The sequence below is a fragment of the Cryptotermes secundus genome, unplaced genomic scaffold (assembly GCF_002891405.2).
Source record: "Cryptotermes secundus unplaced genomic scaffold, Csec_1.0 scaffold937, whole genome shotgun sequence".
NCBI classification, from domain to species: domain Eukaryota; kingdom Metazoa; phylum Arthropoda; class Insecta; order Blattodea; family Kalotermitidae; genus Cryptotermes; species Cryptotermes secundus.
The window spans coordinates 400,111-415,279 of NW_019735571.1; the positions used below are offsets into that span (position 1 = coordinate 400,111).

Here is a 15,169-nt window from a genome sequence, read left to right on the forward strand (position 1 = left end):
AGGACCAGTGCTGATCTCTTCTAAAAATACTAATGAACTATGTGGATCTATGCCGGTCACGGTAGCCGAGCGGTCTAAGGCATGCACTGTCTTCGCTCGCTCGGAAGCCGAGATCGTGGGTTCGAATCCCACTCAGGGCATGGATGTTTGTGTGCGTTTTTCTGTGTTTGTGTACAGGTAGAGGCCTTGCGACGAGCTGATCACTCGCCCAAGGAGTCCTACCGTATGTGTAAGATCTAGAAAAACCGAAGTGAACGGAGAAGTTCATGGAGGTAGGTCTAGGCCCACTGGGGCTGTAGTGCCAAGGGAAAAAAATGTGGATCTATAAGGAACGAAAAATTTCTAACTTATCTAAACCACAATCAGCTTCTGAAGAATTACTCAACTAGCTGGAGATGGAGGGATAATATTAAAATAGTTCTTAAGTTGTTGGTCTGGGAGTTGCTGGACTGGATTCATCTTATCCTGGATAGGGAGAAAGAGTGGTCTCTTTTGAGGAGAGTAATAAACCATATGAATTCATCATCATCATCATCAGTAATCTGTCAAGACGACAGGTCCACAGTCTCTTCCAAAACAATTCCTCCATTTAATGCGATCTAGAGCTTTCTCCTTCAAATGACAGTATCCTCTTCTGTCCCCAAGGTCATCCAGCATCTTCTTACGTCTTCTTCCTCGCCTTTTTGTCATTTCTATCCGACCCTCTATCTTTCCTTCAATAACTTCTTTTAGAAGGCAGTTTCTGCGTAAAACATGACCAATCCAATTAGCCTTCCGTTTTCTTATTTCGTGTAGGATATTCCTCTGCTCACTGACTCTAAATAACACTTCTTCATTCTCATGAATTCATAAGAAGAGAGAAAATTCTAAAGTAGCTGAATGAGAGCTTTTATATAATTATTTATCTACTTAGAGCTACGTTTATATATTTATGTTAATTTAACGGTGATGTCGATAGCTCAGATTATATAGCGTCGAATATGGATGATTAATGAAAGCTGGATTGTAACGGACATGAACTACAGCGACTGGGGCTCAATCTGACGTCTTATCTAATCCTGATGTGTGCCTGGATGAACCAAGGAAACATGAGAACTACAGTCAGGATAGCCTGCCTCCGCATCGGGATTTGAACCGGCGTCTATTGAATGGTATGCAGGAATCATAGCAAACATATCCCGACATTCGCTAGTTCAGTGTAGTTAATCCGTTAATTAATAAACAAACAAACTCCGTGACCTGTAGTCCGCAAGCGAACTATACCGACCGAGCGACCGCCGCTTGTCGAAGAAGTTAGTGCGAACTTTTGCGGATAGAGGGTGGCGCGTGGTCAGCGCAACGAATCCCCACGGCCGTTAATTTCAGTTTTCTAGACCGGAACCGCTATTTCATTGAAATAGGTCCTCAGTTATCCTCACGACGCTGAGTGAACCCAGTTCTAGATCCGCTGCTTCTCAGGAAATCTGGTAGCGCCGGGAATCGACCCCGGGACCTCTTGATCTATAGCCAGGAACTCTGACCACTAGACCACAAAGGCGGTCTGGTTAATTAATAAATCAATCTTTATTTAAGCTTGTACCTGAGACATGGTCTTTACCACACCCTTGTTGCACAAAGCCGACCCAGACATTGCCGCTTACACAGCAGGCCTCTCGGGCTGGAGACACGTTACGTGAGGTCTTGGGACATTAAAGTTGACATTAAAACGATCATCTTACAACAGGGGGACTTACAGTTTTTGTATAATTAAACACGGCCCCACAGGAAATTATGTTCACACCTTTCAGATTCCTTTTAGGCTTGCTTCCACTCCCAAGCTGCCATATTGTTCATTGCCTCAACACCAGTTTTAATGCTTTGATCACTGGGGGGTGTGACCGCCTGCTCGTTAATAGGATTAACAGGTACCTGTAACTTATTCGGTGTTTCACAAATCGGTACACACCTTGTAGAGGCAACTACAGCCCAGCATTCAAGATGATTACATAGTTTATGATGGATAGTTCCGTGGCAGTAAATTGAAGCGATGTTTCTGAGGACGACACTTTACTGGAATGGGTTTAAGGTACATGGAGATGTGAACCAATTTTGATTAGATTCTCGTACGTTTCAGGTGACCAAAGTCTGTGACGACACTGATGAGCCTCTAGACACCATAAATACAGAGTGTTTCTTAAGCTCCTGAATATAACAGGAGTTGAACTGAGTGACAGAAGGAAGTGGCGTGTGTGCGTGTGCGTGCGTGCGTGCATTAAGGGAAATGTAGTATCCTGCGAGTTTTTGATGGCATAGGCGATGTGTGTGAAGGGTAATAGTGTTGTAAGAAATGCCTACAAAATTTCGTTTATGAATACAGGATAAAAAGAGACAAAAACCTAGGTTTATATTGGAAAAAAAGTATCAAAAAGTCTTAACACTCTTAAGCATGATTTTCTTCTAAATATTATTTAAAAATTCAATTCATACCTCGCATGAACTCACTGCGTGAGTTGGTTAATGCGGTTTAGAGAAATAGTTGCTTCTTAATTTGAGAATCATATGCAGCATGAATATGCTGTGTGAGTATGAAATTCATAATATCTTAAAGTAGCTGAGAAGGGCTACGCCCCATGGAATTAGTATGCTTTTTCTATTTTAAAATAAGTCGGCAGAGTTACTTAGTTGGGTCTCTTTAAATTCATTGCATGACTTAAATGTTCGAAAAAGATATATTTACATAAATTTTGGATAGGGCACAGAATATGTATGATAACTTCTGCATTTCATGAATTGCATGAAACATTCGTGAGCACTGTGGCTCACCACCTTAACATACCTTAACCCGTTACCATGATAAGTTTTCCTGGATAAAATTGTCTTCATCCATTGACGTGTCTGCAGAGTAATTACAGATTTCTGTTCTTGAAGAAATGCAAATATTCAGTACGTAATTCTGAAATACGAAAGCAACATTTTAATTTCACTCAAACATAGCCAGAAGTGTTTTTAAACCAGATAGGCCTATCGTATTTTTAGTAATTACTGGCTGTAGCTTAAATGTCATCATTTAAAATGTTGTGATTAAATATACAATTTGACAACCTATAACAAAAGTCATTGTATTAGCTTTTGCCATTCCATACTAATTTTCTTTCAAAACTATCGATATCAAACTAATGATATTTACTGTAAGCGTAGAAAGCTTCATTTACTTTAGAGTAAGAGGTGCAAGACCTGACTACCCTCTATAATTAAACACTGAAATCTCAACATTTCAGAAATGAAAATTGATACTGTACCCAATCATGAACCATTTCAATTTGCGTTGCTACCGCAGCTCTGTGTTGGTTTCTTGTTTTCACCTTCCTAACTATACCTGTTCAGAGAAGCGTTTTATGTGTTCTGTTATAATCTGCTAAGGTTTGACTCTTAAGCCACGAAGACTGTTGGTAATTCTCTCCATTCCGTATCGGCTGCTTAAGGTTCCAAATTAATCATAAGGACGCTATTCTTTTACTTTTAATTGGACGTCTGTTGCTCACTCATATATTACGAGATATAACGGTTCAATACAGTGTGTCCGGATGAAAGGAATCCAAAATAAAATAACTATATCTCAGAAAGCTTTTATTATACACATTTATGGGTTACACCACCACAAAGGGAAAATATCAGAGTTTTCTTTTTCTGAGTATATAACTTTCTCAATAAATTTCAACGTGGCCTCCCTTGGTGGCACGACAAATATCCCGACGATCCAGCATGTTTGGTGTTACCGTAGCCACAGCGTCCCTTATGCGGGCTTTCAGGTGTTGCAGGTCGTTGAACTTAACTTGGTAGACAATGTTCTTCACATAACCCCACAAGAAAAAATTTAGTGGGGTTAAATCTGGCGACCTAGGAGGCCAAGCGATTGATCCACGTCTGCCGATCTATCTCCCAGCCATCAATCTGTCCAAGTGATTCCTAATATGGTGGCAGAAATGTGGAGACGCATGCGCGTAAGCCGGGCATGAAAAAAAAAAAAACTTATAGGGTTTTCCTTCCGATGAAATAACCCGAATTACTTTCCGAGATACGATTTCTTTTTGGGTGCCTTTCATCCGGACACCCGATATTTCTCTTACTACTTTATTTCCTTATTTGAGGGTCCCAAATTAGTGTTTGATAGTAATATTAAATCGTATCCTTATTTTTAAGAAGGTCCCGCATAACATATCGTGTAGTGTGCAGTTTTTAATTCTATATTTAAGTATTCCTGCTTCGTATTCGAGAGTTCTGGGTTTCGAATGTCGGCCCGGAAACCAGTCACCCTGTCTGAAGACTTTCTTAGTTTTCTCGATCACTCCAGACAAGTTCTGGGTTCATTATGCCAAGATCTCTTATACATTTTTCAGTTTACAATTTCTGCTGCTGTTGAACGGTGCATAATATAAACATGTGTTATCGTTATCAGCTGCTTCATATATCCGCCTTTGTAAATTAGGGTCCGGCACGCGGTCATGGTAAAATCTGCAGCGCATGCCCAGTGAGCTGCGCGCGCAGTTTCCTTGACTTCTTCCGCCATTTTGGCCTAATCATATGACTTACTAATTCGCCGTGGTCGGTGGTCGTAACATTTCCCGTTTTACGCATTTAATGTATACGCGGCGATTTGCAGGAAGGCAATTGCCGCAAATAGCTGGAGTCGCCTGTACTGTTGAAATAGAATCAATTTTTATTTTCATTAATAAAATTCACTTGCTTTTCTAGGTTGCTTGATAATTTACAGTTGCTAAAGCCTCAGATGCAACCGTACAGTTGCTGTTATCGTCATGAATCATTCATTAGGTACGAAACTATACTGCATGTATTTCTGATCAAATATTTACCTAGTTATATGGATTTATCAGTGCACATGTGACTGATCTACCCTCTGTGAATGAAGGCTAAATGGCACTAATATCTTTCTTACTTCAATTACGCGAAATCATTTGGTTTCCAGTCGTTACAGATATACACATCCAGACGGCTTAAGCGTTCATTACTTCAAATAGTAAAGAGGTTCTGCGCTTAACAGCTTGTCATTATCCCTTAGACGTTAATTTTAAACGTTCTTTAAACATAACCCTTGTTTCCTTTATTTTGCTTACAAATGAAAAACATTTTGAATTCGTATTTATTCCTCAAACACACACATTGTTTAAATACTGTAACACTGGATCTCTCAATGTTTCCGATATCTTTAAGAAAATTTGTGTTTACGCTGCAAAATATTTTGCACACCGGAAAATAACTTATTGAAATACACTCTGTGTAGATACAAATTCTAAGACCTTTAAATTTCGATAAAAATTGTATCGAATGTCGTAGTGATGTACATGCATGTTTGGATTCTCGTTGCATGAAATGTCTGTGAAATGTAAAATTTTAAATTTAGAAACCAACAACTTAGCAGATCACCTGCTACGGTTAAGTCTGTGACATCTCTGAGGCTATGGAGGATATCATATATCCATAGAAATGATTTTGCGGGAAAGCAGCAGCTTGGAAGACCGAGAAACAGATGTAAGGATGACAATAAGCTGGATAATTAGGAGATACTAAGAGATTATCCGATGGGGAAATAATTCACAATAGTGTAAATTTGCCGGCTTTAGAAATAGACCTTTCGGGGTCTAACGTCGCATACTCAGTAAGACAATACTTGTATATAGGGCCGCGCCATAGCTCAAGCGGTCAGTCGCTGGCTTCCCACCGCGGCGGCCAGGGTTCGAGCCTCGGTCTGGTCAAGTGGGATTTGTGGTGGACAAAGTGGCGCTGGAGCAGGTTTTCTCCGAGTACTTCGGTTTTCCCTGCCAATCTTCATTCCACCAACTGCTCCACAATCACCCTCACCTGTCATCTGGGGCTGGTACGATACGCCAGAAGTGGCCGCAGTACAAGGGACTTAGTCCCACCCCACTAGCAATAAAAAAAGACAATATATATACATTTATTTATTTATTTTTATTTATGTACTTATGAGGTATATTTCATACTTAACATCATACTATAATTTTTGCCAGAAAACATAGACGAAAAAGTAAATCAAAATTTTATAAATTCTATCCAATGTATATTCAGTTTACTGAAATAATATTTATTTTAACATTTTTGAAGACATTAAATTGTTTTCACTAATTTAAATATCTTTTTTGTCAAAAACCTTAAGTAACATCCATCCGCACTTGCCACTTCTGAGTAACGAAACATTCTTTTCTTCTTTCTTTCTAAGAGAAACCACATTTTTACAAAGTTGAATCACCAACGAAGTGTTCCTTCTTGTATGCTTATCAGTCGACATTTTTAACTGTATAACAAAACTCGGTTTTTCCTGTGCTTAGTGAGAGCGTGCTGGAAAATTCCATTTTCTCCACGTAGCCTGAAGTGAGAATATATTTTAGACTTGTTTCTTTGCTAATGAAAAATGTTTCGCCTCATGCAACGAGGGAGCCCTTAATTCATGTCGTGTGTTTTCTTTAGACCGGTCGCTGTTTCCTGCACAAGTAAGTGATACTGACATTTCCCACCGCTGCTTGTAATTGTTTTGTTTACACTTCCTGGAGATGAGCATACATTATCCCACTCAGAGGAGAGTGGTTTGCTTTAAACCTTAAGCAACACGACTTTTCTTCCTCATAGTTTATGTATGGGGTTTGTTCTTTTCTCAGAACAAACAGTGATTATTTACTAAGAATAATTAACTTCTTCGTAATTGATCTGCAGTGAATTTTCTTTGAGGTGAGAACCGACTTTTACATATTACTTCCACGAGCTACGCTTTATAAAGAATTAAGGCCATCAGAATATGTTCTACTTTATTTATTTCTTTATTTGTGGTTTAATTAACCACCCCATCACTATCTCAAACTACAAATGGTCAAATGTTTTGATGATTAAGAATGAAAATATGAATTTCCCTAATACCAGAACTCTGGTGTCAGTATTAATAATATTCATCGTCATCATTATCATAGAATGAAAAACAAGTGGAAAATATAAATTTGTTTTGCCACAGGACTTTAATACCGCTGTTTTGATCGAGACAGTGATCAGCCATCAAAGAGACTACAATCAGAAGATGTCAGCAGCACAACAACCTATCGGAGAAAATTCTGGGGTAAGAAGAAATTATTTAATTCCTCTACTGTGATAAGTTTTTGATTGCAGGTTACAATAGATAATTACATTTTTCTGTATGAACTCCTTACGTGATTACATTTGAGCTCTTCTTAGATGTTTATTTCGTTATTTATTTAATGATGCTTTGTCAACTGCTTGGTTACGTATCATCGAATTGTTGGACGATTTAGAAGATAGATATTGTGGCGTATAGGCCCGCCGCTAAGTGCCGACTATAAACAGCGGCCGTAGCTAGGTGACACCCATAATACACAAGTATAGGCACACAACAATAGATCATCGTGGTTATACAACCCCTTTATGAGCAACGGCTCGAGAAACATCTTCCCGCGGAAACAAACACACACGCAACAATATAACGGTATTTTCGATGTGGTCCATGCCAAGGAGTTTTCTTGAAGACATTTACTTGACCAGTTCAGGGAGGCACAACTTTGACTTGGGAGTTTACGGATACCCGTGTGGAGGCGGGGTCGAATACTTCAACCGTGACCCTGCGAGTCGGAGGAGGCGACGAAAAGGGAAGTCTCAAATCTGAGAGAGTAAAATATGGTCTCGAGATCCAAGGGACTCAGACCCGAGAGAGACTGCCAGCAGCATATACAAAAGACAGACCCGTCCTCTCGTCAGAGAGGGCGCCCCACAAAACAAGACCGTAACCGTCAAATAGTAATGAATATCTGGTAATAAGATCCAGATGGGGCTCGACACCAAGACTTACTGACTGACTGACCGTCAGTCGCAATGTGACTTCGACTTTGAGGGAAGTAGAGTCGAATACCTCCACCGTAACCCTGCGAGTCGCCGGTCATGGTAGCCGAGCGGTCTGAGGCATGTACTGTCTTCGCTCGCTTGGAAACCGGAATTGTTGTTTCGAATCCCACTCAGGGCGTGCGTTTTTCTGTGTTTGTGTACAGGTAGAGGCCTTGTGACGAGCTGATCACCCGCCCAAAGAGTCCTACCGAATGTGTAAGATCTAGAAAGACCGAAGTGAACGAAGAAGTTCATGGCGGCAGGCCTAGGCCCACTGGGGCTGTAGTGCCAAGGAAGCGACGAAAAGGGGAGTCTCAAATCTGAGACAGTAAATATGGTCGCGAGTCCTAAGGGATTCGGACCCGAGAACGACTGCGCTAGCAGGGCTAGCAGCATGTACAAAAGACAGACCCGTCCTCTCGTCAGGGTGAGCTCCCCACAAAGACAAGACCGTAACTTTAAAACAATAATAAATAACTGGTCATGAGCCCCAGATGGGACTCAACAACAAAACTTATTGACTGACTGACTGACCATCAGCCGCAATGTGAGTTTGATTTTGATTTGACCAGTTCATTTGAGTGAGGTAAGTGACGTAGTTGGTTTGTAACTGAGAGAGTTCAATTGTCAGTTGAAAGTCAACCTGTGAAGGGAAGACTAGGAGGTTAGTGTAAAATGCCTGCCAGCCTGGGAACCAGTTAGCTGAAGCTTGGCAGTTCAGTTGAGCTCTGCAAGGGAGGCCGAGAAGAGATGACGCTGTAGTTGAATAGACAGCTGACAAGAGTTCAGTTGCGGGATATTCACCGGACAGTAACGACTTGAGCACGGGAAGCCGAAGAATCTCCAATGTTTGAAGCCGTTGCTATGGAACGGCTGTTGAAGATTCAGCAGGCTGGAAAAGGGGTTAGCAGGTGCTGTGGATCTGTGCATTGCGGAGATTAGCAATAGCGCTGTAATTAATTGTAGTTCCTAGTTCTGTCGATAAACGCAACATCCAATCCGTACCCCATATATGGTCACACCAATCCTTAAGTCGTGACAATATGGAGGGAGCAAGTCCTGGCCTAGAATTTTCCAAAGTGTTTAAAGAAATTACAGTAAATCTCAGTCAGAATAGTCGAACTCCTATCGAGAATCAAAGGCGAAACTTTCTAAATAAAATGGAAATACTTCATTCAGCAGCGAATTCAGATTGCTTCATATCACTGCGACCTTTAAGCTTTGAAACTGAAGGTACAAGCTTCGACAGGTGATAGATATCAATGTGGTGACTATTCGTTTATGATGCAAGGCACTCAAACGGAGCATGTTTAGCTCAGCGGCAGTACCGGGTTCGCACTTCGGCTGAGATTGTATATACCGACCACAACTTCCGTGATTTAGGCCATGACAACTTTCTTTCATATCGTTTTTAATTTAACATTCACTAATAATCTTACAACCCAGCCAAAGTGGTCGCGCGGTGTAAGGCATGAACCGACTTCGCCCCTTCAGACACTGAGATGTGGGTTCGAAACCCAATCGAGGCATAGATGCCTGCGTTTATTCCGTGTTTGTGTGTAGGTAGCGGCCTTGCGTCGGGCTGATCCTCGGTCCAAAGAATCCTACCTGCTGTCTAAGGTTAAGAAAATGAAGTGAAATGAAGCATTTCACGGATGCCTTACGCTCCAAGTGGGCGCAGTGGTGAGGTGAGATGGGTAGCTAAATAGAATAATCCTGCCTTTTTTGCTAAATACCTCAATTCAAGCTATTCTGAGAATCCTTAAATGAACTACAATGTAAACACATCACCATGATCATGTACAAGTAGGCCTCTTTGGGTCCCCCTACAATAATCATACATTTAATATTCCAAAATGACAGTGATGTGTAAATGTCAGAAAGTGTCACACAATCAATATCAATAGCAATATGGCGAAACAGAGTCTATACTCCATATACTTTTTTGTGTGTACGTATTTTTTCATTTGTACTGATTTCCCATTTAATTTCGTTGAAAATTCAGAATGTGATTTTGTTAAGCTTTCGGGGACTTTCATTGAGGGTTGAAGCTTGAATCCACTATAAAGGGATAAGAATATAGGCCTACAGACGCCTTCAGTGTTGTTTCACACGGGAATCATAATAAAATTACTGTGTTGCTTCATTAATTTGATAACGGAATTTGTATAACATTCAATGCTCTTGATGTCGAAGAGAAGCTTTAATAAAATTATCTGCAGGTCTACACTCTTGTGAAACTTGTATAAGTATTTAATTCTAGTTTTAAACCTTTATAAATAATACTGCTGTATAAGAAGCTATAGAAAAATTACCTTTATTATAGAATTTACAGAACTCACTTAAGTTATCAGTCAGCTATTGTTATCAAGCTGAAAACTAAAGACAATTTTCACATGGTAAACTCATTCAAAATTGGGCAAATATAAAAAAATAACTACTAAAATAAGGCCTGATATAAGAAATGTCAGAATAATTGTATTTTCATATTGTTTCTTTGGCATTCTTCAAAGGAAAACATCAAATGGGCTTCTATATTTTTAAAGGTCTGCTACAGTACACATTTTCACTAGTGGTAGCATCACTCCCATATCATAAGGTACTGTGTCAGTTCTTTGTTACTGCTGATTGCAGGCAATTAAAAAATTTGAATGTCGGTTAGTATCTAATGGCATGAAGCCCATACCATGCGACAAAAGTCGGTCATCTCGTTTAAATGTTCAGACACATGGACTCGAAATACAACATGGTCATGCTATGAGCCTATCTAATTTTTCTCTTAAACAGACTCCATGGAAAATGAAATCTGAAAAGAATCTGTTCCAATCCGAAGACCCAAGCAATTTATTTGTGTCGTGTCACAAAGGCAACACATTACAATATCTTCAAAAGCAAACTGTTTGTAATCATTACCTAAACTGATTCATAGGTATATTCATAAAATAACTTTTATATCCTGGAAATTAAGAAGCTTCTACATCAAAATTACATAAGAATCAATTTTGACAGAAAGGAGATGGGTTTTTCACATCCACCAAGGAAGTGCTAATACACAAATTTTCTAAACCTGAAGCTTAAAAGCTGAATATGGACCCAATTTGAGCGCAAGCTCTGAGAACAGACAAAAAGTATTCGCACATTCAAAACAATTGGCAACAGTGTCCAGTATGTCTCTCCTCCATCACAGCATCGAACCTGGAACCTGTGAACCTCCTGGCTCAACCTTTTGCCCACATGACAGAACTCAATCCACAGACTCAAATTCCCTTTTGCATGGTTGGCAACAAGGTTCTCTCTGCTAGTGCTGCTTGCACTGCTGCAAGTCACTCTGCTGACCACTCATGTGACTGCTTCTTGCATGAGTCACCAGACTTCAGTGTGCGGTTACATGGAAGGATGCAACCCCCCTCACGGTTCTGTGAGAAGTCAGCCACACTAGATACTGCTATCAGCTTATCCTGATGCACCTGGAATTGACACAAACCACATTAACTCTTTCTTTCACCATGTCTTACCACTAGAATAGATTCATTAGTCTGGATCTGACCATGTGCAAGGTCAAAAGTTCATACCCATCTGAGGACAATATATTCCAGGCCTCTCACACCTATAAGGGGGAGGCACTGTGAAATGTTCCTGACTTTTGGTTTAATGAACAAGGTTTTACCAGCTGCTTAGGTTAGATAGTGCCACATGACAGAATATGTGATGCTAGCACATCTTTTGCCAGTATGGACCTCAGAAAGCCGCAAGTAACCAGCTAAGGGTCAAAAACTGCATGGACTATAGAACAACCTTTAATCTGCTGTATACTCCACGAGCATGCAGCCCATCTCCCAACACCTGAATATTAATCTAAAGGTAAAACTGTGAAGTTTGTCTGAGCATCAAACAACAAAGGGATGCAAAAGAGACAGAAGTAAAGCTTCGTGCATTCTTAACATTGACACCACATGAAGTTCATTCTCTGCCTAGTATAATCTCAATATAAATTTCTTGAAATCCATTGTACAAGAGACTGTGGGCTGCAGAACCAACCAGTGTCCAGTACAGGCAGAAGCAGACAAGAAATAGTTTGCTGTGACTCATGAGTTAGTTCAGTGCAGGAATGAAGTAAATGAAAGAAGAGGACAGTACTGTAATTAAGCAATGGCATTATAGTCAAATAACTAGTGGACAAGGAACTAACATGAAGATCATAAGTAGCTACTGATGGTGAGACCATAACTGTTCCTTCATATTCATAACAACCCACTAATGGCCACATACTGGAGAGAGGCAGTTTCATTCTACATCCGCTCAGCACATACAGCTGTACATTGAAGACAATATTGGAAATAATGCTGCAATAATAACTATAACAGGATCCAGAAAGTTACAAAATATCAACACACAGGAATAAACTGCATAATGACCACAACCATAACTTTGTGCTATTTTTCACATATTATTAGGGTGACAAATCAAGGAGGTTAAGATGGGTGAGACCTGCAGCACACTTAGGGGAAATGAGAAATGTGTACAAATTTTTTGTCAAAAAACCTTAAAGACATAATCTGGGTGAAGGGGTAGATAGTAGGATAATATTAAAGTGGAGATCACTGTCTTCTGGGACATGACACTTTGTAATCTGGAAATGTTTCAGAGAACTGTATTGCCTTCATCTTCAGGATAAAAGAGTAAAGACACTGAAGATAATGGCAGAATATTCCTTGAAGATGTCAGTAAACTCCTCACACATTAAGCAACGCATCCCAGATGACGATAATTTTCATAATTACTGCAGTGAGAACATAAAATCTCGTAATATTAAAACCGTCTTGAAAAATGGTGAGAGGTCTGACTTCATCTGGCTTAGAACACGATTCAATGATGGGTTCTTGTGAACATGAACCTACTTTGTACATTCCATAAATGGCCAGAAATTCTACCAACCAAGCAATTATCAGTCACAGGGTAGCCATTTCATATGTGCATACAGAGCAACAAACATTGTCTCCAAACTGATATTTCAAGGAACAAAATGTTTCCAATAAAACAAAAATAATACATGCTATTTCATAGTTCCATGTGATGAAAGGCAATATGATAAGTTCTAATCACGTTAGCCCACCTGACACCTCAGAAGCACCTCCGTCCCAACTACACCATGCTTCTCCAGTGATTTCTGAACTGCACTCCAGACAGTGCTGCTTTTTGTGAGCTGCTGCAGGTTGCCAATGACATACAAACCCTCTTGTGCACGTGTCAGCATCATGCTGATATACTCTGCAGTGTGTGGTCTTGAAACATCCTCGTGCACTGTAGATAACAGTACTATCTTGCACTCCTGGCCATGGAACTCTTCAACCAAACAGACACGCACATCTCTCATCTGCAATGATCTCTCACAACCCTGTGCAAATGCAAACAATAAGAAACAAGAAAGAAAACATATCAGCCATGCCAATCTCTGCAGGTAATCCTATGAAGGAATAAGACACATCACATTGGACATGCCAAATTATGCAGGAAATGTTTAAAAAGACAAGCATCATTCTGTACTCACTTCTTGCAGATAGTGTTGTTGGCTGGGGTATGTTGTGATAATTGCAATGTCCTGTGCACTGTAGCCTTGCAACAGCAAATGGCAACAAAATGCCAACATGAAGGTGGCCTCATGTAAGTTCTGGTAATCACTTGCATTGCCAACCTAACCAAACAAAAACAGATTTCAAAAAATTGTTTTTCTTTTCTTTTCTAGATAAATATGGGTGACATATGTGCTAGAGAAACTGGTCATTCTGTAACTACCTCAGCCTTCCTGAACATAATATTATATTTCAACATTCTTTTGCATTGAGGTATAACTTAGAGTCTTGGTTTTCTGTCTATAATGCAACAATATTAATTTAACAACATTAATTCACACTTAATTCACTAAATGTTCGTTATATGTTTAAAATATCGTTAAAATTATTAAAGTATATGTAAATTCGGTGTTTATGCTACATGTTTCAGCCACATAAGGCCATCTTCAGTCAAAACATCTCTTAAAGGAATCTACAAGTACTGCACTGTGTACTTGGTCAAATAGTATTCATTAAGGCCAGTCGTCATTATTATCAACTTCTTTGAATTCAGTTGTTGTGGGATGATTTTATATAATCATTTTCTTCCTATCTTATATATTACGTCTGTTCTCATTTCCCACTGGATGTGCTGCTCACTTAGCTGTGTGCAACTAGTGTTGCTTTGTGTTCTTTGAACACCAGATACACACCAAATGTATATATATTTTAATAATTTTAATGAAATTTTAAACATTTAACGAACATTTTGTGAATTAATATTGTTGCATAACAGACAGAAAACAAGACTATAAGTTGTAAGTTCTGAGGTTTTCACGGCGATGACTATGAAGAAAGTCGTCTTCTGGGTTTTGGCACCATGTATTATTCGTTTTGGCCGACATTCCGGAGGAACGTATCGCCTCCATCTTCAGAGCAGGTGAATGGCTACTGCTCTCTGCATTCACAAGCCATTCCCCTGCTCTGAAGATGGAGGCGATACGTCCTCCGAAACGTCGGCCAAAACGAATAATACACGGCGCAAAAACCCAGAAGACGACTTTCTTCAAGACTATAAGTTATTCCTGAACATAAGTTTGTGCTATGGCTCCAACAGTGGAACTGGATCACAGACAGGAAAAGACTGGGGAGGAAACACATCTTGCATCAACGAAGAGCTAAGAAAGAAATATAGCTCACATACTACGACAAACAGAGGAAAGAACATAGCTCATACCAGGGAAGAGAGGGGATGGAACACATCTTATATTAGGAAAGAGGGCTGAAAAGTAAAGATCTAACATGTAGACATGGCAGGACAAAAGCATATCTCACATCAGGGAAGAAACACATTTTGCAATAGGAAAGAGCATGAAAAGGAACATATCTCACAAACAGACACAATAGGAGAGAGAACGTATCTCACATTAGGGCAGAAAGAGGATGCAACACATATTTCATTGGGAAAGTGGTGTAGCCGTACCGCTGACACCACCATCTTTATTTGTAATCAATATTTCTTTTTAGAGTAATTATACATAGGATGTAGCAAGAACATTCAAGGGTGACTTAGCCCGATTCTTGGTTTCAAGAATAGGGGCCGCTTCACTGCTACAAAGACCAGACAGGAAGCACCCCGCAGAGTTTTCCTGGAAATTCAGTTAGAAAGTTGACCGGCGGGATCCTTTGGTAAAGTTACACTTGACAAGTTTTGAACCCCATAA

At 39.8% G+C, this 15,169-nt stretch overlaps 1 protein-coding gene across 2 annotated transcripts in view; it reads right to left on the bottom strand.

Annotated features, from left to right (window-relative positions):
• Window positions 1-10,189: 10,189 nt before the first annotated feature.
• LOC111869646 (NFX1-type zinc finger-containing protein 1) overlaps window positions 10,190-15,169 on the bottom strand; it is a 24,668-nt gene continuing 19,688 nt past the window's right edge. For both annotated transcript variants that reach the window (XM_023861312.2, XM_023861311.1), the window contains 3 exons: window positions 13,445-13,588; window positions 13,010-13,291; window positions 10,190-11,363 (listed from right to left, as the gene is read on the bottom strand). In XM_023861312.2, coding sequence (XP_023717080.1) covers window positions 11,220-11,363; window positions 13,010-13,291; window positions 13,445-13,588 — 570 coding nt within the window. In that variant the 3' untranslated portion in view covers window positions 10,190-11,219. The remainder of the gene's footprint in view (window positions 11,364-13,009; window positions 13,292-13,444; window positions 13,589-15,169) is intronic.